The sequence below is a fragment of the Rhodofomes roseus genome, assembly GCF_022264815.1.
Source record: "Rhodofomes roseus strain CIRM-BRFM 1785 chromosome Unknown C8Q71scaffold_2, whole genome shotgun sequence".
Lineage (NCBI taxonomy): Eukaryota > Fungi > Basidiomycota > Agaricomycetes > Polyporales > Fomitopsidaceae > Rhodofomes > Rhodofomes roseus.
The window spans coordinates 2060722-2086623 of record NW_025952958.1 but is presented as its reverse complement, the minus strand read 5'-3'; the positions used below and the strand labels follow the sequence as shown (position 1 = coordinate 2086623).

Below are 25902 nucleotides of genomic sequence, written 5' to 3'. Positions count from 1 at the left end.
TGCTTCGTCCGTGAGCCCTGAAGACGGAACGCGGAACTCTGGTGTGCTGTGCGTTTAGGATATGATGCGAGGAGTGCCTGCGTGTTGTAGTTACGAAAACCCATGTATTGCGTGCGCCGCGCACACGACGGTTCGGTGTGCTGCGCGCGACGATGTAACGGTAGGTAGTGTGTGTGTTCTGCTATGTATTCCCGCTAGATATCAGGACTACTCGAGCGAGGTCGTACGTGCGGTGTCGCCGAGGAGGGATGGTGCTAGCCTACCCACGAAGAAACGAGCCTGTCTAGTGTCGTGACGAATAGTGATACAGTGCAGCGGAGTGTCTCGCGCTGAAGCGTTCCTGGGGTGAACCGTACAATATACTTAGCAGTATAGTAGCGTCTGGCGGTGTCCAATGGTCGGGCATGAGTGGTCGTGGGCGCGGCGAGCGGTGTGTGCGGCTGTGAACTGAACCAGCGGCGATGCGCATCCAGGCCGGACTCGTGGCTGGCGTAAGGCGGCGTTGAGGCGCGACGCAGGTAGATGTCGAGTGAGGGATGGTCCCGGCGCAGGGACCGGTCACCGTTGAGGTTTATGTCCGTGTCCCTCGGAAGATGCGCTGCCGGATTTAGACATCGATTTGGAGTCGTTCTTCGCGGGTCGTGGCGCTTTCGTGTCGTCGGCGGGCAGGGACTGTTCGAGACTTGGAGATGTGCGTCCGAACAAGAGCACGTAGAGACTCACCTCGAGCACTACAGACTCGTCGGACTCGGTCGTCGAAGCAGGCGACTCGGGTCGGGGTGTCTGGCGCCGGCGGGCTTCTCGGGTGGTGCGGGCGATCGCGCGCTGGGCACGCTCCTTTCTTCGCCTGCGCTGGCGAATGTTGACCCACACGACGGTCGCGACGACTCCGAGGATCACGAAGACTACGGAGGAGCGGGGAATCAGCCGAGGGTGGGCTGGCAGTGCCTGGGCGACGCACCAATGACGATCACCACGGCGATGACCCAGCCGCTGCTCTCTGGCGAGGGCGGTGTGCCGTCGTCGTCCTGGTCGTCGCCGTCGCTGCAGGGAGGAGCGCGTCGGGTCAGCGCTGCTCGGAGCGGGAGGTTCAGCCACCCGAGAGTCACCTGACTTACTCTCTTGTGATCGGGCGCGCTGCTGCTGCGAGCGCCCAGGGAAGGAGGGTAGCGGGAACGGCGGGGAGAGTGCGGAGGCGCATGGGTTCGGAGAGAGAAGACGGGGAGGATTGGAGGCAGAAGGGCACGAAGAGAAGATGCGCGAGAGGCAGTGGTGGAAGGATTATATGATAGACTGGTGCGCCAAGGAGGCGGCGCCCAGAGATGTGCTTGGCGAGCCAAGCGGGGCTGTCTGCCACTCGTTCGCGATCTGCCAACATCCCGCCAGCCTCTCCGAGCATCCTCCCCGCCGCGTCGCACCCCGCCCACCCCGCCGCGTCGCACCCCGCCCACCCCGCCGCCAGCTACCTGCTCGCAGCGCGCCAGAGACTGCCAGCACGGCCCCGGTGCGCGGCAGACATGCGCCTCGGCACGCTGGGTCTGGAGCGACCGTCGACCGAGGATGCCCTCACGCCGAGCGTGTGCCGCGTCCATTCCGCATCGTCCAAGCCTGCGAATGTGCGTCCTCGCTCTTGTCCCGGCCTGGGCTGCGCGCGCAAGGACGCGCAGCAGGGCACGCGTATGATCTTGGTCCACATGCAATACATATGGGTTCGTGCCGCGTCGCCAGTCGCGGACGGCATAGTATAAGGTGGGGCTGATGGCACCCGCTGTCTTTCTGGTGCCATTGCGCCGTGGCCAACATAGGCTGCCAGGGACCTACAAGTAGCACCGCGGGCAAGCCAGGTTGTTCGAACTCCGAAAACCCCTACGAACATCGGTCCCGCCTGGGAACCTTTACGGATTCCGAATGTTGTCAGAACATGCTGCGAACATGATGCGTTTCAGCCGATTTCAGCATGTTCGGAGGCCGAAAATGCGTGTTTTCGGCGAACATGCTACGAACATGAGAAATGTGGGAGCATTTTCGGAGTCAGTCAAGCTCTCCGAAAAGGTTCCCATGTAGGACCGATGTTATTAGCATTTTCGGAGCCCGGAAAACCTGGTTTGCCCGCGGTGTAGGGCGCGGTGGTCGAACACGCCTCTGCTGCGCTCCGCCCGTGATCGCTCCTGTTGCTATCTTCTGCACTGTGTGACAGCGTTGCGGCTCGAGTGCGACTGGGCCTGATGCAGGACGAAGAGACGGCCAAGCACGACGCAGAGAGCTCGGCAGTGCCGGGGGCAGCGGGCCGCGGAGTGCGCGGCATCGCGGCATGCACGCCGCTGGGCTGCGGGGTCTCAAGATGCGCCCGCCGATCGCCCGCCCGCCGGAGCACGTGCGCCGCGCGATCGCTGGGCCCGCTTGGGCTGGCGGACGGGCCGGCGGCCCCTTGCCTCTGTCCACTGCCAGAGTCTTGGTACGTCTCTGCTAGCGCAACACCCTCTCCTCCATTCGTCACATCCTCGGGAACGAGGCACTCCAGATGCTCGCTCTCGCCAACCGCGCCAGCCTCGCCGCCGCACTCAAGCCCGCTCTGCTCTCACGCCGAGGCTTTGCCCAGACACACGCACGCAGGATCGCCGTCGACCCCGCTGCGTTCGTGCAGCAGGGCAGGAAGGTGCGTCTTCCGTCTGCGGCTATCCGTGCGCGAGCGCGGCGGACATGGCGCGGACGCTGAGCGCACCAGTCAGATTGTCGCGATCGGCCGCAACTACGCAGAGCACATCAAGGAGCTCAGCAATGACGCGCCCAAGGAGCCCATGTTCTTCCTCAAGCCGACCACCAGCTACCTCCCGTCGGGCGGGAACGTCGAGATCCCGCGCGGCGTGGCTGCCCACTTTGAGGGTGCGTGTGTTCCTATTCATTCCATCCTATCCAGACGTTCAGGCGGGATGTGAGATAGTCGAGCTTGGATTGGTCGTGGGCAGGACGGGGCGGGACATCACGCAGGCGGAGGCAGATTCGCATATCGCGGGATACGGTGCGTACACATGTCTGCATTCCAAGATAGTCCGCTTATGCGTACGCGCCGCGCCAGCTCTTGCCGTGGACATGACCGCGCGGAACATGCAGGACGTGGTCAAGAAGAAGGGCCACCCATGGAGCGCGGTCAAGGGGTTCGACACCTTCACTCCGATCAGGTATTTGTCGTAATCCCGGCTCTTGCCCGAGCCCGCTTCCTGACACGCCTTGGCCCGGTCTCGGGCAGCACGTACATCCCGAAGTCGGCCGTGTCTGACCCGGACAACCTCCAGCTGACACTGAAGGTATCCCTCCACATCCCTCCGCTGGCGACGCCCGTAGGTGACCCCGCCGTTCTGCGCAGGTCAACGGCGTCACGAAGCAAGACGGCAACACCAACCAGATGATCTTCAAGATCCCGCGCATGGTCGAGCACATCTCCTCCATCATGACGCTCGAGGTGCGCCCCTCCCCCCCGCCGACACACACACACACTCACACACACTCCCGCATGCAGTCGGGCGACCTCGTCCTGACGGGCACGCCCTCCGGCGTGGGCCCGCTCGTCCCGGGCGACCACGTCACCTGCACGCTCGCGGACGCGACGGGCACGCAGCTCGCCGCGCTCGAGTTCCGCGCGGTGCAGCGCGAGGGCGGGTACAGCTTCCAGCCGTGAGCTGCACTAGCGAAGTACGGGCAGGGTAGACCTAGGGTGTGGTACAGATCTATGCGGCGCCGGTTGCAGGTCTTAGAGGTCCTTCAAGTTGTGTGTCTCCGCGACTGGCTTCGTGTGTCTCGTAAGACGCCGTCTAGTCACCAGCAGCCCGCGAGCTCCACGAACCCCGTGTGTACCCGGATATTCGAGAGCGGCAGCGGTACGTGCGTTACTGGAATGGTACGTGTCTGGTACGTGCGCTCCGGTCAGAAGGCGGTTCATGTTGCCGAAGGTACACTCGGAAGCGAGATAGACTTGGACAGGCCAGTGGTTGACGGGAGCGCTGCATCTTATACAGACGCTACAAGGGAACAGAACTTTAGACTGAAAGACAACTGTGTACAACTCCTTAAACCTCTAGAAGCCTACATGGTGCGCTGCGCACTGCGTCGGTGACGAAGCTGGGTTCGGGCAAACCTCCAGCCTATGGTGGTTTGCCGGCCGGTAGTGTCAATCGGTGCACACTCGCTATATCCTCGTGGCGAGTCGCTGAACGAATGACTTGACATTGGAGCCTTCGATACTTCACTCGTCGACATAATAATCCCAATCACGCGGCACTGCAGACATATGACAGTGAATTTTAGGAACCTCCTCCGCAATTCATAGATTGCTTTTCTCTCAACTCGACTACCTACGAAATAGTTGTGCGTAAATTTGGATATGATAGCTACAGTGGTAGTCCCGCACGAGGGGACCTTTTGCTTCTTCTCGTTGTTCATGAGATCATGCACGACAGAACCAGTAACCATGCGAAGAATGCGAGGGATCGACCATAAACCCCAGATGCAAAAATAGGTGCGAAGTCTTCAGGAGATACGACAGCCTCGAAAACAAGGGAGACTGCGAGCGATATTCGTCATGACCCGGGGAGCAAGGCCTACGCCTTCATGAGCCCCTTCGGATCGTACTTGCCCATCAGAGACTTGTGGAGGATCTGCTCGTGCAGCGCCTTGCCCGCGGGGACCATCGGGAAGACGTGCTCGTTCGTCTCGACCATGCACTCGAGCAGGACCGGCCGCGAGTTGTCGTACTCGAGGAACTCCTTCATCTTCTCCGGCAGCTCCGCCGCGGAGCTCACCCGGATCGCGTGCACGCCCATCGCGCGCGCGAGCGCGACGAAGTCGGGGTTCTTCATGCGCGTGTGGGAGTACCGCGCGTCGTAGAACAGGTCTGCGGGCGGTGTCAGGCGAGTGGAAGGGTGTAGGGTGCAGGAACGACGTACCTTGCCATTGCAGGACCATGCCCTGGAACTCGTTGTTCAGCACCATGACCTTGACGCCAATGTTGTACTGCGACGCGGTTTGCAGTTCCATCGCGGTCATGCTGAACGACGCGTCTCCGTCGATGTCCACGACGATCTTGTTCGGCGCACCCACCTTCGCGCCGATGGCTGCGGGCAGGCCAAAGCCCATCGTCTGCAAGTCTCGTCGTCAGCATGTCAGCGGATCGCGCGGTACGCAGCCACTCACCCCCAGACCACCGGAGGTGACCATGCTCCGCGGGTGCCGCCACCGGTAGTGCTGCGCGGCCCACATCTGGTGCTGGCCGACGCCCGTCGTGATGATCACGTCCTCCTTGCGGTCCGCCGTCTGTCTGTCCAGCTCCTCGATGACCTCCTGCGGCTTCACCATCGAGCCGGGCTTGTCCGTCGATTTCACGTACGTGAACGGGTACTCGGCCTTCCATTTCTTGATGTCCGCGAACCACTGCTCGCGCGACGCGGTGCGGATCAGGGGCACGAGCGACGCCATGTTCGTCACGACATCGCCGAGCACGGGGATCTGCGCCTCGACGACCTTGTTGATGTTCTTGGGCTGGATCTCGAAGTGGATGATGCCGCCCCGACCCTCCGCTGCGGCCACACGCGCTGCGGGCGCGAACCTGTCGACCTTGCACGTTACACGGTCGTCGAACCGCCCACCGAGGGCGATCACGACGTCGGCTTGCTGCATCGCGATGTTCGCGTATGCCGAGCCGTGCATGCCGAGCATGTGCAGACTCTTCTCGTCCATCTCGTCGAACGCACCGAGGCCCTGCAGACTGGTGGTCACAGGGATGTTGCCCTGCTGCGCGAGCTGCTTTAGCAGCTTCGGGCCCAGGGATGACGAGAGAACACCGGCGCCAGCGTAGATCAGCGGCCGCTTCGCCTGGTTAATCATGTTTGCTGCGCGCTCGATCTGAATCATGTCGGTGGGTTGTTCGGAGGAAAATAGGGGGTTTGACGGCAGGCCGAGGGGACGGCCAGGGGTAGTCGCCTTGTACGGCAGAGGTGTCTTCAGCATGCCGGCTGTGATATCCTTTGGCAGGTCTACCAGAACGGGACCAGGGCGACCGGACGTGGCGACCTTAAACGCCTCGTTGATTCTCCGCGGAAGTTCAGCGACGTCCTTGACCATGACGTTCCACTTGGTACATGAGCGCGAGATGCCGATGATGTCGGCCTCCTGGAACGCATCCGAGCCAATAAGAGATGTCGCGACCTGTCCAGAGAACACGACCAGCGGGATACCATCGCTCAAAGCATCCTGCATGGGCGTCACGACGTTTGTCGCTCCGGGACCGGAGGTCACCAGCACGACACCGGGCTTGCCTGTGACACGCGCATAGCCCTCGGCCATATGGCCTGCTCCTTGCTCATGCCGGGGCAGAATAAAGTCGAACTGGGGCGAGTTGTAGATCGCATCGAAGACGGGGAGGATCGCACCGCCGGGGTACCCGAAAATGTGCTTGACGCCATGACGGACCATCATCTCGTGGAAGATTTGACCACCTGACAGACCAACGAATGAATGGTCCAGGGGACCCTCAGGATGGGGCCCAAGCATGGGGGGAGGCATGGGTACGTTATTCTTCGACGGCACCTGCTGGAACCCAGGCGCTGGTGCCGGACGTCTACGGAAGAGTTCAGTAGATGCCAGACAACACGAGCCTAGCTTGGCTTACACTCCCTCTGTTGCAGTAGCCTCACGGGCAGTAGAGCGACTGATATTGCGTGCATGCTCTCTTACTCTCGACCTTGCCTCGAGCATAGACGAGCTTGTGCTGGCCGCTGTCGACCGATTCCGGGCAAGGGTCATGGCCGGAGCCGCTTTTGCGGAGGTTGGGACGCGCATTCTCGAATGAGTGAGAGGCATGGCGTCGACAACGACGACGAGGGGGAGGACGGCGGGAGGGAAGATGCAAATTGAGTCAGAGGACTGGATCTGCTCTAAGGCATCTATAGCACCTGAGGCGCTCGAGTCATGCATTCGTCAGCTGACTCCTCCATTACCCCACACCCCGATCCGGCAGGTCCTGTATTCATTCTCTCCCACACCGTGGCTTTCCCAGGACACAGAGTGTCTGCTTTCAGCGGCCGCAGTGTCCTGTGATGCACAGCAGACACTAGCCTACAACGACAGCCGCGTCTCACCTGGAGGTGCGTCTCCCGTTAGTCCATATCCCGTTAGTCCACTTTAGTACACTTCCTCATCGCAGAATGTAAGTCGAGTCCGGTCTGAGGACTCGCGTACAGCGTGCACCTAGGTCCTCAAGTTTCAATGACGCAGTGATAGACAACGCCCATCCTCAGCCTGTCACGAGTGGCAAGGAGGTAACTTATCTGCGTCCTAGCGACCTCCAGCTCGAATTTGTAGTGACCATGAAGAGCGCCAGAGCGACGTCACGCAGCAATACTAGTACATTCAATTTCGTCAAATTGCTAATCTACGATCAACCGTGTGCGGTCGTGGGGACTCCCAACAGTGATTAGCCTACCCTTTCAGCGTTAGTGAAGTTCTGCATGGCTGCAGCCCAAGGCTGTCGACTAGACGGTGATCAGATCGCGAGCTGTGCGTCCAAGTCCGGCGTCATGTCCAATCCAGGTAGGATTTTTGTTCCGTTCATCGGTGTGTCGCCATGCTTCGGTGCTAACAATACTCCCATAGATGATACTGGTCCTTCCGTATGGGAGGAGCTTCTCCGGAAAGACAACCTCTGGGTTGGACACGGTTCTGAGACTGCCTTTGCGGACGCTATTCTAGCGCAGAGAAGACGGCAGGGGCTTCCGCAGCTCGGTGCGCAACCTCTCCCACACCCGTACGAGATTCTGCACACATCCAGGCAACTCTCCCGCACGCGGTGGGCGGAGAATCAGAGTCCCAAGCACGTCAGTGTCCCTGCTCACGGTCGATCTGTGGTGACGTGCCTCCTCATCTCGCAAGGGCGCGTTATCACCGCGTCGGATGATTCCACAATCAACATCTACTCCCTGCCAACTGGTGGGCTCGAACGCTCGCTGAAGGGCCATGGCGGGGGCGTATGGAGTCTAGTCATAAATCGGACCACCCTCGCAAGTGGATCGACTGACCGGTCCATTCGTGTCTGGGATATTGAGTCCGGCCGTTGCACACACACCTTCGGTGGCCATACGAGCACTGTTCGTGCCCTTGCGATTGTGCGCCCTGAACCCACCGATACGGAGCAAGACGGCGGTACAACCGTCTCAGAGAAGTGGCCCAAGCACCCGCTCGTCGTGTCCGGCAGTCGAGATCATACCCTTAGAGTGTGGGCTCTTCCAAACCCTGGAGACCCCGAGTTCCATTCACCCATGGACGAGCATGGCGGGGTGAACGACGATCCCGTATGGCATTATCATTACCAAGTCGCCTCCAATTGACCCCATTGATATCACAGGAGCAGAATCCATACCACAAGCTGCTTTTGGATGGTCATGAACACGCAGTTCGTGCATTAGCGGCGCGCGGTCGAACAGCAGTATCTGGCAGCTTCGACTGCACTGTCCGCGTATGGGATATTGCGACAGGCACCTGTAAGTGGGTCCTCGTTGGCCATACAGAGAAAGGTACATTCACGTTCCAACCGTGCGTCAAGCGCTCAACAAACTCACCGAAGTGTCCTCGTAGTGTACTGCGTAGCACTCGACACGCGTCGCCAACGCACATACTCGGGAAGCCTGGACGGCACCGTGCGCATATGGGATCTCCAGACAGGACAATGCCTCCACGTGTTGACGGGCCACGAGTCCCTCGTCAGTCTCGTCGCCCTCTCCCCCTCCTACCTCGTCTCCGGCTGCGCCGACGGCATGCTGCGCGTCTGGGACCCCGACGCGGGCGCGCACCTCCACACGCTCAGCGGCTCGCCCTCCCGCGGCGCCATCACGTGTTTCGCGCACGACGAGTTCAAGGTGCTCGCCGGGAGCGACAGCACGCTGAGAATGTGGGACGTCCGGAGCGGCGCGGAGGTGCGCGACCTGCTCACGGGCGCGGTGGGCGTGTGGCAGGTCGCGTGCGAGGGCCGGTGGTGCGTCGCGGCGAGCAGTCGGAATGATCGTACTTTCTTGGATACATGGGACTTTGCGACTGGGGAAGGGGACGCGGACTGGGTTGGGGAGCCTTCGGATGGTGTGTACGACGAGTATAGCGATGAAGACGATGGGAGCTGAGCTGATGAGACTGCATCGCGGATTCCGTCATGCGTATCTATGGTCGTAGTGTGAAACATCACCCAACCTGTTGGATGTCGTCCGCGTACGCACAGTGTGCCACAGTCCATGATATCGTACATTCTCAGTGCTACTATTGTTGACAACAAGAAAAGAAACAATCTACCAGCTACAACAAACCTGAGGAGATCAAGAGCAAGATGCGACGTAACAATGGGATCGTCTCTGGGTCATAACAACCACCGCCTACGAGGTCTTCGTCGTTGGAGGGGTCTCCAATATCGCCTGAAGCATCGCCGTCCCGACCTTCTGCGCGTCCTCGAACCGCGGCTCAAAGAACTCCGCCGTCTCCATAAATCGTCGTTGGTACAGCTCGAAGCTGCCAAAGGATATGCACTGGCTCCACCCGCGGGCGGCCACGACGAACTCGAGGTCGTTCGCGCGGTAGGTCGTGTCGTAGAGCGCGGCGTGGATGGCGTGGTCGAGGCGCTCCTGCGACTGGAAGAGGTACTCGGACACGCCGAGGAGCATCCGGAAGAGCGGCGTCGCGGCGAGGTCGAGGTGCACGAACGGCTGGATCCCGAGCGCGGCCCAGCAATCGACCATCGCGAGGAGGGACAAGTGCGAGTTCGCTAGGTGCGTGTTCGGCGGGGCGTCGCCGGTCCCGTTGCCGTTCGCCTTCCCGTTGCCGTTCGCGCCGGAGCTCCGGCCCCGCCAGAGGCTGAACCGGTCGAGGATGTCCTCGCTCAGGAGGATCGGCGTGCGAACGGCGCCGCCGCCGTCGTGCGCCTTGGTGCCGAAGACCGTGTCGCGCGCGGCGTAGATGCGCTTGCGCATGCCCGCGTCGTCGCCCATGATCATGAGCTTGTAGATCTCGGTCGTGCTCCGCGCGAACTGGTCGATCTGCACGCGCGCGGACGGGTTGAGGATCGCGAGGCCGGCGTAGACGTGCCACTTGTTCGAGTAGATCCGGAGCATGATGTTCACCTTGACGGTCTCGATGCCGCCGACGGCGTGGCCCGTCTCCCAGGGGTACTCTTTCTCGTTCGCCCATGCCGTGCCCATGCTAGCGAGGGAGATAGTGTCAGACCGCAGCGCGATAGCGAGGAGACACCCCGGGGAGATGGGCTTACCTCAGAAAGGCAGCATGGGTGACTGCCTGGGTGTTCGCGGTGACGATGTCATGGTCCTCGTAGGAGAGATAGACGTAACGCGATTTGAGTGGACGCAGGATGTTCTCCACCAGTCGGAGCGCCCATTCAGGAGCCCGGTGCTTGATGAGCACCTGGAACTAAGACATGAGGTAGGGCCCACTGCTGTACACTGCGATACAACTCACCAACGGCTGGCCCAGGGGCGAGACTGTTGGGCCGTGCAGCGAGTGGCAGGACACGATGTGGACATCCTGGGGGAGGTACTTTTCGAAGGCGGCCTTTTCTGGGGCCTTGACGGACGTCTGGCCTGAGACGATGGCGCCGACTTTGGTCGCTACGCGTCGAGAAACAAGATTTAACGTCCGTGGGAAGAGAAGCGCGACAAACGCTGGACGTACAGGGTCCATACGTGGCGACGACGCGCTCGATGAACTCGGCCTCCACCGAGTACATGATGAAGTCCGCTATCCGCGACACCTGGTGCCCGTCCACCAGCACCGTCACATTCGCATTGTCTGCACCCGACGATGAGCGACCTGCTCGTGGCCGGAGAGCAGAGCGCCTGACTCACCCTCGTACTTCGCCTTAAGCGCCTCGTATTTGCTCGGCTGGTCGCAAACATAGATCCTGGGCGCCGATGCATAGCATGAGCACCGCAATGCATGGAGAGCACAGAGGACCTACTTTTTCCATCCCCCTTCGTAGAGGAACTTTGCGTACATGGTGCCCATCGAGCCCATGCCGATGACGCCAATGGCGGGTTGCTCCTCGACGGGCGAGTCCGGGGAAATGTCAGTGCGAATCATGTCGAGTCAGGTTGCTGCAGGTGTGGTGATGGTCGGCGTGAGCGAGCGGTCCACTCTTATAGGAACAGCGCAGCCCGGGGGGGAAGGCGAGGAAGCTCACCTCGGACGCACGAATCTCCAATAGCACTGGGACAGATGTATGCGGGGTATAACTGGCAATGTATGGGCGGCGCGATCAGAGTGCGAGGAGACTATCTAGACGCGGGCCGGTGCGCGCCAGGTCTGCTGTGACCGGGTCCCACCCGTGTCTGAACAAGGTTCCGCGGAGCGTTGTGCGCGGCCGTCTTCGCTGCCCAAAAGCTGAGCGAATACAGTAACACGAAGTGTCTTTGCTGACAGAGAGGAGTAGTCAGCCGGGCAGAGATGCGCAGGGCGGGCTCGCTGAATGTGCCCCGGACAAGGACGAGACGGAGAATGTAGCACGAGCAGTCGATTCGTCCTCGGCGGGAGGGGCGCTCCAGACTGCAGACAGCGGGCGTAGGCTGGGCGTAAGGATATATACCACACCAGATCCCGGGCGCAGTGCAGATCGCGATCTCGATGCACCGGTGGCTGCACTCCTCGTCCACGGTCCCGCGAACAACAGCGGCGAGCCTGTTCTCATCACACACCCAACCCGGGAACTGAGCTCATTGTCGCGCGAGGCGTCGCGGTCACATGCACCAGACGCACCGCACCCTGAGAGTCGAGCGCCCACGTTGCTCGGCCTCATCGTCGACGTTCGTGCGAGCGCGGCCGAGGCCTCCATTCTTTCATCGCCCCTCGCCTCCATCGATGACGACGAGAACGGCTCCGAGGCACTTCCGAGAAGCTCGCTCATTGACGCCTCGACATCTCGAAGACGAAGAGCATCCCGGTGAGAAGCGGTAACACGGTTCGCGAGAGCCCTGCATACTCAATGGGCTTTGTGGCGCACGCACAGACTTCTCCAGACAGGTGCTGCGAAACTATATCATAGACTGAAATTAGACGGGTATCGTCATTCGCGTCTATTGCATACATAAGGGGCTGTGGTATACGAAACATTAAGTTATATGATACAGATATGCGGCACCGCAGAGGATATATATTAGATGGCTCACGTCCACGACGCACAGACTCGCCCCGCTTGATAGCCCGCACCCCTTCGCACGTTTGCGCCGCATCCCCATCACACCAGCGCCTTCCGCCCAATCGCGACGGCCACTCAAGCAAGAGCCTGACTCGCACAAGTAAACGGTCCTGGGAACTGGCCACCCCGGTAGCCTGTGCAGGTCCCATCAGCAACCCACCGCAAGTCCCAGAAACGACGGACGCACCTTCGACGATGCTGTCGACGCTCGCGTAGAGCCCAGCGACCATGATGAATGCACCCATCTGCGCGGGAGGGAATGAGTCTAGGGTTAGGGTCCTGCATGCTGCAGACACGCACGAGGATGATCGACGCCCAGAACACCGTCTTGCAGCGCTGCCACGGCGTCGCCCACCGCTCAGAGCGCGGCGTCAGATGGAACCAAAAGATGCCCTGCACGCCGCGTTATCGCGCATTCAGTAGGGCTTTGTGCGCGCGTCGGGGACAAGACTCACGGATATGCCGTATGTGAACCAGCTGCGTGGAATGTGGGAGAGCGAATGGGGGTATGAGTGAGTACGGCGTCAGGCGTTGGGAGGAGGCGCGCGCGTATGCATACCTTGCGAAGAGCGAGGAGATAACCCCTAGGAGGTCGTTGAAGAACGGGATTCTAAACAGCGCGCAAGGGGGAATCAGCGATTTGCCCTGAACGCAGCGCTCGAACTCTAAGGAAAAGAGATTGCAGCATCGATGGCGAGCCAATCCGACAGAGCGAAGTTCAAGTAGCGCACAGATCCTTCTCACTCCGCGTGCGAACGCCCATCCGTCGCGCTGTCGTGCCACCTTCCCTGCACGCACACGCCATGTCTGCTACCAGCACCCTGTATTTGTTGAGACGTATTGAGGAAACGGCCACTCACACTTCTGCGATGACAAATGCGACGGTCCAGATAGCGAAGCAGATTCCAATCCACGTCAGCCAGCCAGTCCACGAATGCGCGGTCATGTGCCGAGACGCAACGCCGTTGCGACGGAACCTGCATATAGCGCACAGTTGCGATCAGCGCTGCTCAACCAGCCCATCTGTATGCAATGATAGCTTACAGTCTGACGAACACCTGAAACGCAGCGCGGAGACATCAGCACTGGTCGACAAACACCCGCGACATGACAAACTTACCAGCTTCGCGCAGACATGTCCATTGATTACACCCGCAATCATGATCGTCGGTAACGCAATGCCATACGAGATTCTGCGGAGCGTCATGCCTGTGTTACCCAGGGCGGGCGAGACCGTTTCTGCGCCTGCGTACGCATATACGACGATACCGACGACCAGGTAGAGCGTCGTATCAGCGATCTGCAAGAAGTACAGCGCTTTGACAAAGTCCTGGGATACGACAAGGGGTTATGTCAGTCAGTCCGATCGGCATAATGAGGATTCAGGGATGGACGAATGGGGGAAGAACGGATGGAGAACAGTGATGTCAGTGGTGGGCGAGACTGACCTTGGGTTCCTTCATTTCCGCAATAAACGTAAAGAATCCGACGTGTCCTAATACACCAAAGCAGTGAGTCCGAAGCGCTCGAGCACGATAAACGGCGCTTGATACGGACCCGCGTATGCAAAGATCTGTGGAGGAACGTCTATTAGGCGCGCACGTTCTCGCCAAGGCCAACCCTATTTCGACACTTACAATGTCCGTCACGGCGAGGAAACCGCTCGCGAAGTTGAGGTTCGCGGTAACGGTGACGCCACCTTGGTGTCCTGCGACACCGACACCGATCATCGTGATCATAACGGCAGCTTAAATGTGCAGCGCTCAGCAAATGGTCGTGTGCAGCATAGCCGTACGTTACTCACTGACGATAGAAATGAACGAGGCAACACTGAGGTATGAGATTCCGTCCAGTGTTCGCGGGATGGTCAGGACAAGGCAAATGATGGCAGAAATGCCTGCCCAGAGCACGGAACATGATGCACCGGCGGTAACTGTTCATGCAATGAGCTACTCTGGCCTCATAGCACGGTTACGAGGATCACTCACTGGTGTCAAATGCGATCATCCCAGTCAGGACGTGACTTCCGCAGAGGAAGACCATGAAAATGACCTGGGCCGCGCCGAGGACCTCGCGGCCGATCGGTCCCGCAAGGATCATACCCGCATCGGCCATGTTGTGTACGTGCGGGTAGCGTAGCTTGAACGCACCGATCATGTAGCCCGTGACAGTTGCAATCCCTCCGAGGCTGATGACGAGGATGCAGCCCGCAACCATGCCAAGGCTCTGGAACACTGAGGGAATCGACAGGATCTGATTGGGAAATTAGTGACATGATGGATGCGCACACATGAAGAATAATTCGCGTACCCCAAGTGACACAGTTTCTGCCAACATGAGTGCCGCCGCTTTCCACCACACCATGGTGCGGTACTTGACTGCACATACGAGACGTCTGTTAGTGAGTGAAGAGACGTAGAATGCTGTTTACGCACTGTCGGCAGACGCGTCATCTCCGTAGACATCAAACTCATCGGCTTTGACTGCGCTTTCCTTGTTCGTCTGCTCCGTAAGCCCATGCTTCTCGTACGCCCCAGTGCCATTCGGCACTCCGTCGTGACCGCTCATCGTGGTGAATATCGGGTCGTTGGATCGTCACTTACACTCTGCGCGGGGTGGGGGAAGGTGGGGGTCGCTTTTAGGGCGGGATGGGAGGTTGGGAAGAGGTAGAGATAGCGAAGGCGGTGGCCGTCAGCCATTTTTCAATTTGATGGTCTGCGAAGAGCGTCTCGCGAAGATGAAGTCACCGGCTGTCGGGGCAGGGAGGGAGCCACGGCTTGTCTTCGTCAAATCAGCCTTGTCACCTCCCTGCCAGCCCCACGACCGCCCCATAACGCGCCCACGTGACCCTGCCTGCGCGTTCAGCCGAGTGCACCCGGGATCGGCCGACGCCCTCTTCCCCGCGTGAACTGCGGGTGCGCCCGCCGATTGCACGATCGCGCTCCTCCCGCCGGCCCCCTCTGCTCGCCCAACATGTCCGCGGAGCCGGTAAATGCGTGCGTCCACCGCCAAGGCCCAAAACATCCCGAGTTTCGCTCGCGTGCACGAGACGGTGTGTGAAATTTTCTGTTCTTCATTTGTGACGCTTCGAAGGACGCGACCACACTGGTCATCCGCCGAGATCGGTCGAGGCGCCATATTCAATTGATTGACCCACACCCACCTTGTCATATACGGGGACACCTTCGTAATGTGTCTGGTGAGCATCAGCTGTGTATTGCACACAGTTCTCTCAGCATTCTATGCAACGCGGGCAGACAACAAGAGGCGCGCGCTCACCGTTCCACTCATCACCGCAGTTTCATTGATCGCAGGTCGAGAAGCCGACAGGTCGGATGTCGAAGCCACGGGGTTCAGTGTACGCCCGAGGCGCTCAGGCCACTGGTATCTACCCCCATCTCAATGCCGCAGAATGCTATATACCTTGGAATTATCAGTGAGGTGTGTTCAAAACGCAGACCGTGCCAATTGTCCTCTTACCGCATGGTTCCAGACTGGAGGAGCTGGGGTTTCCCTCCGAATCTGTCGTGTACATAGTGTTGAGAATGTAGACGAGCGCCGGCGCTGGAGAAGTCCATCTGGGTAAGCGAGCACAGACATCGCCTCGAGTCCCTCGACAGCGTTCATATATAACACGGTTCATGTCGCACTATGGGTCGTGATTGACTCAGTCGACCCTGCAGCAAGCTGAGTGAGTCAGACGTAGATAAACCAGACGCGGACTCACCACTGGGCATTATCCAAGTCACCTTCCGACCCGTAACTCATTCAGCATCTAGCTTGCATGCTCACCGCCCTCTTTGACTTTCAACCGCAGATAACGGAGCCCTGCAATGCAGAGCTGGGCCAGAACAGCCACCGCTAGCACTTCTCACATTCGAACTTCGCGACAAGCAGAGTTACCGACAAAAACGCAAGGCTACTTATGTTGCCGCAGAGGGACCGTTGCACTGGGTGTTTTGGAGTGCTTGAAGCTCGGCCCGGGCTGTCTCAAAATCGTGAGCTTTTAAGTGATGCTCGATGAGATGCCTCCTTGCTATGCGAATTATCCATGAACTAGATGAACTAGATGTAGAGTAGAACTGAACGAGCCATGACAGTGAGCCGCTGCCTCTCTCGCATTATTCGTACCATTTTTCAGTCTGCTTCAGCTGTCCCCGCACCCACCGGTGACCGTAATGACTGCTCATGCAAGAGCTTGGTTCGCGCACGTAAATGGGCCCGCGAACTGGCTGCCTCGGTAGCCTGCAAACATACCTCAATCGCGGACATATGTTCGGAAGATCACACAACGTACCCTGGATGATGCTATCGATGCTCGCGTACAAGCCCCCGACCATGATGAACGCACCCATCTATGCGGAAGGAATGAACCTAGGGTTAGGGTTCTCTGAGATAGCCATTGGCCGGGTTACGAACCAGGATGATGGACGCCCAGAATACCGTCTTGGTCTTCTGCCAAGGTGTCGACCACCGCTCAGAGCGTGGAGTTAAGTGGAACCAGAAAATGCCCTAAGAATTTCTGTTAGTGAGAATGGTCTGTTCAACCACGGCCCATGCGCCGCAGATCATCGGACATGACACCCACAGAGATGCCGTACGTGAACCAACTACGCGGATGTAGCATCAGTCAACAGGAACACACAGAAAAATGGTTTGTATTTCTACCTTGCGAAGAGCGAGGACATGACTCCCAGAAGGTCGTTGAAGAACGGAATCCTGCAGAGCGTCAGCAATTTTGTCCGTGACCAAACCCAAACAAGAACACTCACAATTCTGCGATGATAAAGGCGATCGTCCAAATCGTAAAGCAAATTCCGACCCATGTCAACCAGCCTGTCCATGAGTGTGCAGTCATATGCCGAGACGCGACACCGTTGCGGCGGAATCTACGTGCATATGTCAGAATTGTTAAACCTATCCGCTTGTATGCGCCCATATGCGTACAATCTAATGAACACCTGCACATCGCGTCAATACCGAACAGCGAACTGTAACCCGCTGAGTGAACTACGAACTAGCTTTGCGGTGACATGTCCGTTGATCACTCCCGAAATCAGGATTGTCGGCAACGCGATCCCGTACGCTACCTTGCGCAACGTCGTGCCCGTGTTACCTAGCGCAGGAGACACCGTATCCGCGCCAGTGTATGCGTACACGACGACGCCTACAATAAGGTAGAGTGTCGTGTCTGCAATTTGTAAGGCGTAGAGAGCCTTAGCAAAGTCCTGTGAGGAAAAAGGGCCGTCATGGTCAGAATTGGTTCTATGCATGGATGGTGTGGAGACGGTAATTGGGGTACGCAAATTGGTGTGTACGGTGCCGATAGGACTTACCGCTGGGTTCTTCATCTCCGAGAGGAACGTGAAGAATGTGACATGTCCTGTGACCAGGGATTATCCAGCTGGCCGTGAAGAAGGGCGCATGGCACAAACCAGAGTATGCAAAAACCTACGAGGAAAGAGAATGTAAGAGGTACGTTCTCTCAGAGATCCATAAGGTACGAGGCCTACTCACAATGTCCGTCACAGCAAGGAAGGCGCTGGCGAACTTAAGATTCGCGGTGGTGGTGACGCCGCCATGATGGCCTGCTACACCAACCCCGATCATCGTGATCATTACAGCAGCTATATGCGAGGAGTCAAGCAGGTGACTATGTGTCTGATGCTCCGGAGATACTCACTGAAGACCGAGATAAAGGAAGCTACACTAAGGTACGAGATGCCGTTAAGGGTACGCGGGAGGGTCAGAATGAGACATATGATCGCAGCAACTGCAGCCCAGAGCACCGAGCATGAAGCTCCGGCAGTGACTACAAGACGTCGATCAGCTCACCAAGCACCATAGATGCGTGGGAGACACGTACTGGTATCGAAAGCAATCATGCCAGTCAAGGCATGACCGCCACAGGAGAAGACCAAGAAAACGACTTGGGCTCCACCGAGGACTTCCCGGCCGATTGGCCCCGCGAGGACCATGCCTGCGTCAGCCATATTGTGAACGTGCGGGTAGCGCAGCTTGAATGCGCCGATCATGTATCCCGTCGCAGTCGCGATGAGCCCAAGGCTAATTACGAGGATGCAGCCTGCCACCATGCCGAGTGTCGCGAAGACGGAGGGTATTGACAGGATCTGGTGGGCTTTGTGAGACAAACGGCCGCAGATTGGTTAGTACACGAAGATGAATAGCGTACCCCTAAGGACACCGTCTCTGCCAACATGAGCGCGGCTGCTTTCCACCACGACATGGTACGGTATTTTACTATACGGGCGAGGAATTCGTGAGCGGGGAAACTAATAGCGTGTCGACATACGCACTGTCCGCATGGCTTTCGTCTCCATAGACATCAAACTCGTTCCCTGGCTCTGTCTGTCCATGCTTCTCTGATGACCCGAGGCCGTTCCGCGCCTTGTCGTAGCTTCCCATGGTTGCGAAGTACTGAGGCCTTTGGAAACAAGTGCTACCCTGAAAGCTGGGCTCCCGAGTGAGTTAACACCGTTTCGCACACGGGGGGACACAGGGCGAGAGGGAGGAAAAGAGAGGAACTGGAAAGACGAGCGAATACGCCATTTTATGGTCCGGGGTAGAGCGCCGCGCCAGTGCCCGGCCATGCGATGAAGTCAGCGCAAGGTGCGATCTGTGTCTCGGTGAAGTACGCTCCCATCCAGGCTGATGATCCTCCCGCCCTACGCGCCCACGTGACCCAGTCTGCGCGTCCCTCTCCGCGATCTGCATCCGCGACGCGTTCCCGACGGCTACTCTTCGCAGATACGGCCTTGCTTATCTCCTGTGCCTACTATCTTCTCTCTCAACTACGTGAGATTCGTCTGAGAGAGATAGGCTCAGTGCCGAGGTCGCAGGATTTCGACTGTCGCAATTGTCGCTCGCGAGCACGAGATCGTGAAATTTTCTCCGCCCGCAACGCGGCGCATTGCGCCACAGCGAACGGATGTCTCGAAGTGTTCGATCGCACTGGCATCATAGGGCGGGGTAAACCATTCCATCGAGTTGGCCACATGCGTGCAGACTGCGCTTCACTTCACGAGCATCTCCAGTTGAACAGGTGTGCTCTCACTCTTGGCCCGCTATTATTTACTCAACCTTCTCAATGGCTGACGAATAGGCGACATACCGGAGATTGTGCTTGCTGTACGAAGCGTAAAACCTCTTGAAAACCCAATGAAAACCAGACACCGCGGCATCTGGATCCGAACAGCGGCGGAACGACAATCCTGTTACAAGTCGTATGAGGGCGAAGCCTCTGATTGAAGCATACATATTACTGTACACACAATATGCAGTACATACAGCATTGAGCCAGTCAGATCACACTTACAATGATGTACATCCACTCCGTTCGACATGTCCATGCTGTCTCCCTCACAACCTACTCACCACCAACTCACAGGTCGCGCAGGCTGCGCCCGTCATACCGTGTCCCGTTCTCCGCCATGCACCAGTTCAGGCGCATGCACGGCGGCCACAAGCCCTCCGGCTCATCGCCTGCGTCCTGTAGCAGCAGTGCAACTACACCATGCGCGGGGACCGCGTGCGCAGTGTACGTACGTACGGCTATCCCGTTTTCCGTGTGCGTCCAGAGGTCCTGTGAGTCGTATACCGAGTTCACATACGCAGAGAGCCGCGTTGCGCCAATAGGTTTGGAGTTGGGTCAGTATCGCTGGCAAGGATCGGCTAACATGAGCAAGAAGGTGAGGCTACTCACGCGAACCGAGTACTGCCGACCAGCCTTAATCCAAGGCGACTCCGTGAGGTTGAAGGTAAGATCCGCTGGCTCATCAAGTGTGTTGAGCTGCAGGCGTCCGTTCAGACCTCTGTTTGCATGATCTTTGGATGAGTTGGCACTTACCAGCATGAACACAGTACCGTTTTCGCTCTGGCCACTCCAGAACTGAGCCGGGTGCGTAGCATTGTACGTCCAGTCAGGCTGAGACAATGATGCGTCCAGGGTCAGCATGATGTCAAGCCGTAGATGAAGCACACAAAGGACTGACGTTGATACCCCAACGGAAGGGAATGACGCTAGTCCCGACCACGGGATCCTGGTTGATGGCGACGATCTCCTCGTTCTTGAGGATCGACAGCGTTTCGTCAGATGCGGAGGGCAGCTACATCCATGCCGTGTTTGAAATCCCGGTATAATTATTGGGCAAGGGAACTCACGTCTGTGCCAATCAAGAGAGGCGACTTCAAGAGGGCCCATGCCGTGAAGTGTGTCTTTGCCTCCTCGTACGAGAGTTCGCCGTTGCCCCTGCAGTACATGTGCGTCAACCAAACGTCTACATGCCGGTTCATCGCAAATCTACTCACACTTCAAGCTGCAAATGACCACATCGTCAAATATGGACATACAATTCGGTCGTTCGGAGAGCTTACCATGTCCATATCATTGTGCGAATAGAAATCATTGGCCCAAGTGATGAACGAGTTCCTGGTAACCCGCTCGGTTATGCTTTAGACCACAAGAGACGTAGTAGAAACATACCGGTTCAAAATATCCATAACAGACCCCCAATTCGCACCAATGTCTTCGGTGGTCTGCCGTGCAGCTTATTAGATGACACCCGCAATAAGTACTCGCAGTACGAACCCTCCAGCTCTGACTGATCTTCTTGGCCCATAGCCACGGTTGTTCCTGCACCGAGATCACAAGATTAGCAGACTGGAACGGGTATGACTGATGCTAAGGGAGATACCTCTCCCCACTGGCACAAGGAGAACAATATTGGCGGCCTGCCGGTGCTCTTGGCAAGGTTCTCGATAGCATCCGCCATCCGTTGGAACTCTGCACTTAACTGCATCAGTGACCATGCTCGAAATTGTGTTCAGTCGTCAAACTGACTGCCGACCATGCCCTCCTTGATAACATCATCAAATGGTACTAGCCGCAACGTCAGTCAACCCCATCTGACAAGCAGCAACACCCGTTGAACGCACTAGCGCAGTTGTCATACCTGGTTGGACACGCGTTCAGCACGAGCAATCCCTAAATTAGCAGTGTACTCACTTCAATAGATCGAAGTTCCAGTCGTCGCGGAACAGTTTGATATCTCTGCAGTGCATTCAGGCATCAGACGTAACGCGGACAACTCCGTAGACATACCTGTCTTCATTCTGGAAGGAACCCGGGTAGATTTGGCAAGTAAACCATCCGGAGTCGCTGTACTAATCATACGATTCGCACGGGGCGTGTAGCCGGCAGTAATTACGGTACTCACTATTCCTGCTTTGCTGCGACCGCAGTCTGACGTCAGAGAATTTGTATAGAGCGAATGACGATGCTGCACTCACAAACCCATGTCATGAATCTTGTCCGTCAGTGTTCGCATCCCAGACGGGAACTTCTCCGGGTCTGATATGAGACGATTCACATCAAGCTCCACACTATCATGACGAACACGCATGATACCTACCTTCGACGATGTCCCCATCCGAGTTGCGCTGCTTCTCCGAGTAGCAGTCATCGATGCCGACGTAGTTGTAGCCAAGGTCCTTTCGGTATGCAGTCAATACACAGAACATGATACGGAAGTACCCGACACTAAGCGTCGATACGTACGAGAAGCCCGTAAGACTTCATGAGCTCCGCAGTCTTCAGTATCTTATCCTCGTTAATGTCGCACTATCGATTGGGTCAATTCTGGTGTGCCAGCGAGCGCACAATTCAACGCACATAATAGGCGTTCCAAGCTATCGCATCAAGCTCAGTCATCCGGTTCCTCTTAGTAGCATAAGGAAGGTGTCTCACTGTTGTAGCCCATGACTATCCGATCACAACGTCAGCACGCCAGGGTTTGACAACACGAGACGATAAAGACATACCGGGCAGCCGGCCGGGTCGTTCATCGTCAAATGAATGTCTCCTTAGAGGCGAATGTGCCGAGTGACCAGGTCGCCATAGATAGCCTGAATAAACCAGTAAGGCTCCTATGGCTGCCACGAGCACGACTGTCACGACGGCAGTCTTCAGCACCGCTAGCCGGCCTTTTGACAAGTCCTTAGCAGGCCTATACAGCGATGGCTTTCGAGGGTACGTACTACGGCTGACGCCGCGCGAGGGCAACAACGGCTGTGTTTCCATCTTTCTGCTCAAAACTTCACTGTACACCATTGTCAGCAACTACGGACGTAGTCGAAAGCCTGTGCTAGTCTGCCCGTCCTAGCTGAGGCTCTCACGTTGAGCGATGCGTACCGTTCGGAACAGTGTGTTTAAGTTCTGATCTCCAGATTGGCGGCCAGATACACGCTGTGTTTCCAAGGCCAACAGAGCCTAACCAGGATCGTGCAGCTGTGCAAAGGCGGGATAGGAATGGTCGATTGGGTCGGCTGAGCACAGCTGAGCAGTGAGCACACTGTCCGCTTGCGCGTTGCGTCGCAGGTGTTCTCACGTCGACGCTGCGCTCGGGGCGTTGCCCCGCATGACGCAGGGCGTGGGAAATGACCAACCCCACGGGGACATGCAACGTTTCTGTTGCAGGCACAAATTCAGTAACTGCTTTCGGGTGCGAGTGCAATGCATTACAGTAATATTGCTACGGAAGAACAAACCGGACCCCTCAACGCATACCAAGACATCGACAGCATACCGGAACCATACAAAGTAGGCACAAGCACGTCGCGGAACCAAAACTCGTGGTCATTGCAGCACATCAGAGCACTAGTAGCACCTTCATAGCCGACGAGGATGACAAATTCTACGGGCCACGGCTTGGCCATGGCGCGACGTAGAATGTTTGTATCCTTGCCTGCTGGCATGATGGTGGCCTATGACATGCCGCTAAACCGCCTCGTGGACGGTACAGATTCAGAGATACGGCGAGGGCAGTAGGTCGACGAGGGTCAGGGTCCTCCTCGCAGCCTTGCAGGGTCTTCTGACAGAAATGTATGTATTGTATGGTAGCCGCCACCACCCGGGGTGCGTGGCTTCAACGCTGCTTCTTCATAGCCGAGCGAAGGTGGCACTGTATGTTTCAGCATACGCAGAATGGACATTCAACGCACCGGGCGACCGAATGAGTTTCGCTGCCGTTGAGCGCGACAGCGAATTGTACCGTTCGAACTCTTGAGGATGTCCAGGACATGTTGGAGACTGTCGTCACTAAGTACCACATATCGAAGGATCGTCGCCCCAGTGATCGTTGATCTGATCATACGTTCCGGCGGGATGTACGGATGCAGAGGGATGCGGTCGTCAAACCCAGGAGGGCCGGGGCCGAAGATCTGAGTCAGGTCGCTCAGCGTAGAACGCAATCTCCTCGGCGTCCTTCCGGACACAGCGGCCTTTTACATTGCATGTAGCCTACCCGGTCATAGCGTTTGGCGATTCTGGAAACAAAGTAGTCTGATGACGGCGCTGTCAGGATCAATCGCTCACCTGAAGTCGCCTTGAGGCGCCTCGAGGTCCTACACGCGTACGGAGAGGGCAAAATGCCCGATAAAATAGGTAATCTTGCGCCCTAGACTTCGGGTGCAAGAGCCTCAGACAATGCGCTGTACGCCTGCTGCTGGAGAAGAGGGTATACGCTGCGAGGAATGATGGGTAGCGGGTGGCCGTCTTGCATGCTGCTACCCCAGATGGATAGCCGGGGAGTAGGGGGCTGCTACCTGCAGACAGCATTGTTCCTGACACTTTCGGCAATATCGAGTCCGTCGGGGCCGATCTAGAACGCACGCAACGTACCTCTCCTGGGCACATTTAGCCATCGAGTACCGGCAAAGGCTTGTCGCTAGAGATGCAAGGCCTCCTAGGCATGGTGCATACCCACCAATTCAGCGGCGTCTCCCTACTGTGGATGAACTCTAAACCGTGTTCTTCTCTACCGCAGCAAAATGAGCACTCACCGAGAACCCTATAACGATGTCTCCACACTGTGCTGTTGTGCCACTGGGTTTAGACTGACCGGAAACTAGAGCGCCGAGCGATACTACTTGCTATGTGAGCTCATCATCTGAATGAGTCATCGAGAACCTATGACGCACCCAATTCGCTGTTCTTGCGCGTACGTATCTATTACTGTACTGTTATCAGGTTGTGCCGCGGAGTGTACACGACCCCTACCTGCACGCGACCTCGAGGCTTCGGAACGTTAAGTCCGACACAATCGTGTTCTATCCGTAGGTCCACCCAAGGTCTACCGGCACGACAATTCACGTTCCACCACATGTTCAGTAAACCTCCGAGCGACCGGAGAATTCGCCCCTCGGGAGGCGTCCACGAGAAGCCGAATAGGACGCGAAGATCAGGAGCACGGTGGACGGTGGACAGTGGTGGACAAACGAGGCATGCGATGAGGCGATAGACTCGTTCCACAGGAATAATATACGCTCAGCGTGTAGATGCGTGGCACGGTATGAGTATTACGCAGCGCGTACAGAACAATTGGGGAGATCAGGTGCGTCCGGGGAACCAACCTCCTGTCGGGCAGATCCTGATCGATACGGCGTCGCACTGGTTCTGGTCGTATACCGTCGCGTGCCGAGTCCACGTTAAGTCCGCTGAGGAGTGCAATCGGATCGATGCTAGACGGTACTGCACGATCAGCGAGCATGACTGCAAGATCCTGCGTGATAGAGCCTTCCGTAGAACAAGTGATGTGCAGAGCTGTGCTCACGCCTTCTGATCGTACACGATGAAAAGTGCATGATTCCAGGTTGTGTCTTGCGCGGTCCGCAGTGACTCGAGCGATTATTGCATCTTGAGATCGCACCCGGTCAGCCACTCGAATGTATGTCAGCAGTATAAAGCAAAGGAGACTCACGAGGTCGTGGGACTAGGCCTCGTATGCCTCTCTTTGGACAGCTTCGCCCGACACAGAGGTAATCACGTCTGACCGAACGTGCGATCAATTCATCAGGCTTGCCAATACTGCTCCAGACTGCTCCTCAGCCGTGAACAGGTAGGCCAGGCAACTGCGCACAACGCACACATTACGGGCTGCTGAGCCCAGAAGACGGCATCTCCTCGGGCGCCCAAGCCCACGCGTCCACAGTGCGAACTCTGCGTGAGCCCAGACGATGAAAGCTTATCAGCCAACTCCCAGGGTGACTGCGGTCTCGACGAGGTGGCGATGGAGCGCCGGCAAGGGAGACGACGAACGCGGCTGGCTTCGCAGGGCCACCACGCCCGCCGAACACACCTACACGTCCCCACCGTGCAGGCCTCTCCATAACGAGTGTCTTCTGGGCGCATGGTGCGAGTCCACGCCGTGTCGAGATAACGAAGCCTGACGGCGATGCTCCGTCCGCCGCACTGCGCAGGCTCCCGTGAGAGGCATCCTCGCCTGTGGAGGACGCGTGCGGGAGCGTTTGAACTCTGTGCGACAGCTGCTACTAAGCGAGCCTGAGGCGAGGACACGGAGGGAGACGAGTATGTTGCGATAGGGCTGTTGTGATACGGTGGTCGGCGGGGGCGCCGGAGACGAGTGAGCGATGGCGTCGCAGCCCGCCCGGAACGAGGCTATCGTGAGATGCGTCGGGCACATACAGGTAAGCGGGAAGGGCAGGGGTTTGATTTCCAACTGATCGTAGTGCAAGGTGGGTCTCTTTCATGAACGCAAACAAGGGCATGGAGTAAGGACCGCGGTGGGTCAATACCGTAAACCTGTCACAGCAACTGTATGTTCGGATCGTCAAGTCAACAACGGGGCGTCGCG

At 57.7% G+C, this 25902-nt stretch overlaps 10 protein-coding genes across 10 annotated transcripts; 4 read left to right on the top strand and 6 right to left on the bottom strand.

The window, feature by feature from the left end:
* The first annotated feature begins 251 nt into the window (after positions 1-251).
* C8Q71DRAFT_235943 (uncharacterized protein) lies at positions 252-1197 on the top strand. Its single transcript, XM_047917194.1, has one exon. The coding sequence runs from the start codon at positions 523-525 to the stop codon at positions 1111-1113; it is 591 nt and encodes a 196-aa protein (XP_047784165.1). The 5' UTR covers positions 252-522; the 3' UTR covers positions 1114-1197.
* A 1185-nt stretch (positions 1198-2382) lies between these two features.
* On the top strand, positions 2383-3852 carry C8Q71DRAFT_235864 (uncharacterized protein). The gene is made up of 7 exons (XM_047917193.1): positions 2383-2656; positions 2730-2883; positions 2942-3019; positions 3077-3179; positions 3248-3305; positions 3365-3460; positions 3518-3852. Exons 1-7 carry the CDS (start codon positions 2522-2524, stop codon positions 3674-3676), a joined length of 783 nt encoding a protein of 260 aa, XP_047784164.1. The 5' UTR covers positions 2383-2521; the 3' UTR covers positions 3677-3852.
* A 432-nt stretch (positions 3853-4284) lies between these two features.
* Positions 4285-6906, bottom strand: C8Q71DRAFT_735929 (acetolactate synthase). Its single transcript, XM_047922519.1, has 4 exons — positions 6662-6906; positions 5188-6610; positions 4941-5133; positions 4285-4888 (listed from the first exon to the last, which is right to left on the bottom strand). Exons 1-4 carry the CDS (start codon positions 6850-6852, stop codon positions 4596-4598), a joined length of 2100 nt encoding a protein of 699 aa, XP_047784163.1. The 5' UTR covers positions 6853-6906; the 3' UTR covers positions 4285-4595.
* A 432-nt stretch (positions 6907-7338) lies between these two features.
* C8Q71DRAFT_235720 (WD40 repeat-like protein) lies at positions 7339-9284 on the top strand. The gene is made up of 4 exons (XM_047917192.1): positions 7339-7581; positions 7645-8339; positions 8393-8561; positions 8623-9284. Exons 1-4 carry the CDS (start codon positions 7500-7502, stop codon positions 9159-9161), a joined length of 1485 nt encoding a protein of 494 aa, XP_047784162.1. The 5' UTR covers positions 7339-7499; the 3' UTR covers positions 9162-9284.
* Positions 9285-9407: 123 nt separating this feature from the next.
* Positions 9408-11121, bottom strand: C8Q71DRAFT_699167 (Prephenate dehydrogenase; the record flags this gene model as incomplete). The annotated part of the gene is made up of 6 exons (XM_047920055.1): positions 9408-10227; positions 10295-10446; positions 10501-10649; positions 10714-10830; positions 10887-10942; positions 11000-11121. 6 exons carry the CDS (start codon positions 11119-11121, stop codon positions 9408-9410), a joined length of 1416 nt encoding a protein of 471 aa, XP_047784161.1.
* A 791-nt stretch (positions 11122-11912) lies between these two features.
* C8Q71DRAFT_735912 (transmembrane amino acid transporter protein-domain-containing protein) lies at positions 11913-15062 on the bottom strand. The gene is made up of 16 exons (XM_047922518.1): positions 14668-15062; positions 14543-14610; positions 14221-14485; positions 14037-14165; positions 13870-13979; positions 13790-13805; positions 13681-13727; positions 13353-13562; positions 13277-13290; positions 13093-13209; positions 12792-12842; positions 12688-12709; positions 12533-12625; positions 12420-12477; positions 12044-12366; positions 11913-11977 (listed from the first exon to the last, which is right to left on the bottom strand). The coding sequence occupies exons 1-15, from the start codon at positions 14798-14800 to the stop codon at positions 12308-12310; spliced, it is 1392 nt and encodes a 463-aa protein (XP_047784160.1). The 5' UTR covers positions 14801-15062; the 3' UTR covers positions 11913-11977; positions 12044-12307.
* On the top strand, positions 15063-15951 carry C8Q71DRAFT_735910 (uncharacterized protein). The gene has a single exon (XM_047922517.1). It carries the CDS (start codon positions 15423-15425, stop codon positions 15816-15818), a length of 396 nt encoding a protein of 131 aa, XP_047784159.1. The 5' UTR covers positions 15063-15422; the 3' UTR covers positions 15819-15951.
* Positions 15952-16418: 467 nt separating this feature from the next.
* Positions 16419-18658, bottom strand: C8Q71DRAFT_853606 (transmembrane amino acid transporter protein-domain-containing protein; the record flags this gene model as incomplete). Its single annotated transcript, XM_047926961.1, has 15 exons — positions 16419-16477; positions 16530-16587; positions 16652-16744; positions 16821-16842; positions 16901-16951; positions 17005-17121; positions 17180-17193; positions 17251-17460; positions 17569-17615; positions 17668-17683; positions 17750-17859; positions 17916-18044; positions 18099-18363; positions 18426-18493; positions 18550-18658. The coding sequence occupies 15 exons, from the start codon at positions 18656-18658 to the stop codon at positions 16419-16421; spliced, it is 1368 nt and encodes a 455-aa protein (XP_047784158.1).
* Positions 18659-19469: 811 nt separating this feature from the next.
* On the bottom strand, positions 19470-22664 carry C8Q71DRAFT_828071 (glycoside hydrolase family 27 protein). Its single transcript, XM_047926321.1, has 24 exons — positions 22443-22664; positions 22289-22350; positions 22073-22234; positions 21999-22013; positions 21924-21940; positions 21810-21872; positions 21664-21742; positions 21542-21602; positions 21469-21481; positions 21354-21415; positions 21258-21302; positions 21188-21204; positions 21093-21131; positions 20947-21035; positions 20841-20885; positions 20736-20788; positions 20627-20681; positions 20561-20568; positions 20414-20501; positions 20245-20358; positions 20100-20177; positions 19956-20042; positions 19569-19835; positions 19470-19514 (listed from the first exon to the last, which is right to left on the bottom strand). Exons 2-23 carry the CDS (start codon positions 22329-22331, stop codon positions 19635-19637), a joined length of 1434 nt encoding a protein of 477 aa, XP_047784157.1. The 5' UTR covers positions 22332-22350; positions 22443-22664; the 3' UTR covers positions 19470-19514; positions 19569-19634.
* Positions 22665-24542: 1878 nt separating this feature from the next.
* Positions 24543-25773, bottom strand: C8Q71DRAFT_235245 (uncharacterized protein). The gene is made up of 4 exons (XM_047917189.1): positions 25175-25773; positions 25009-25125; positions 24862-24944; positions 24543-24800 (listed from the first exon to the last, which is right to left on the bottom strand). The coding sequence occupies exons 1-4, from the start codon at positions 25437-25439 to the stop codon at positions 24639-24641; spliced, it is 627 nt and encodes a 208-aa protein (XP_047784156.1). The 5' UTR covers positions 25440-25773; the 3' UTR covers positions 24543-24638.
* Positions 25774-25902: the final 129 nt, after the last annotated feature.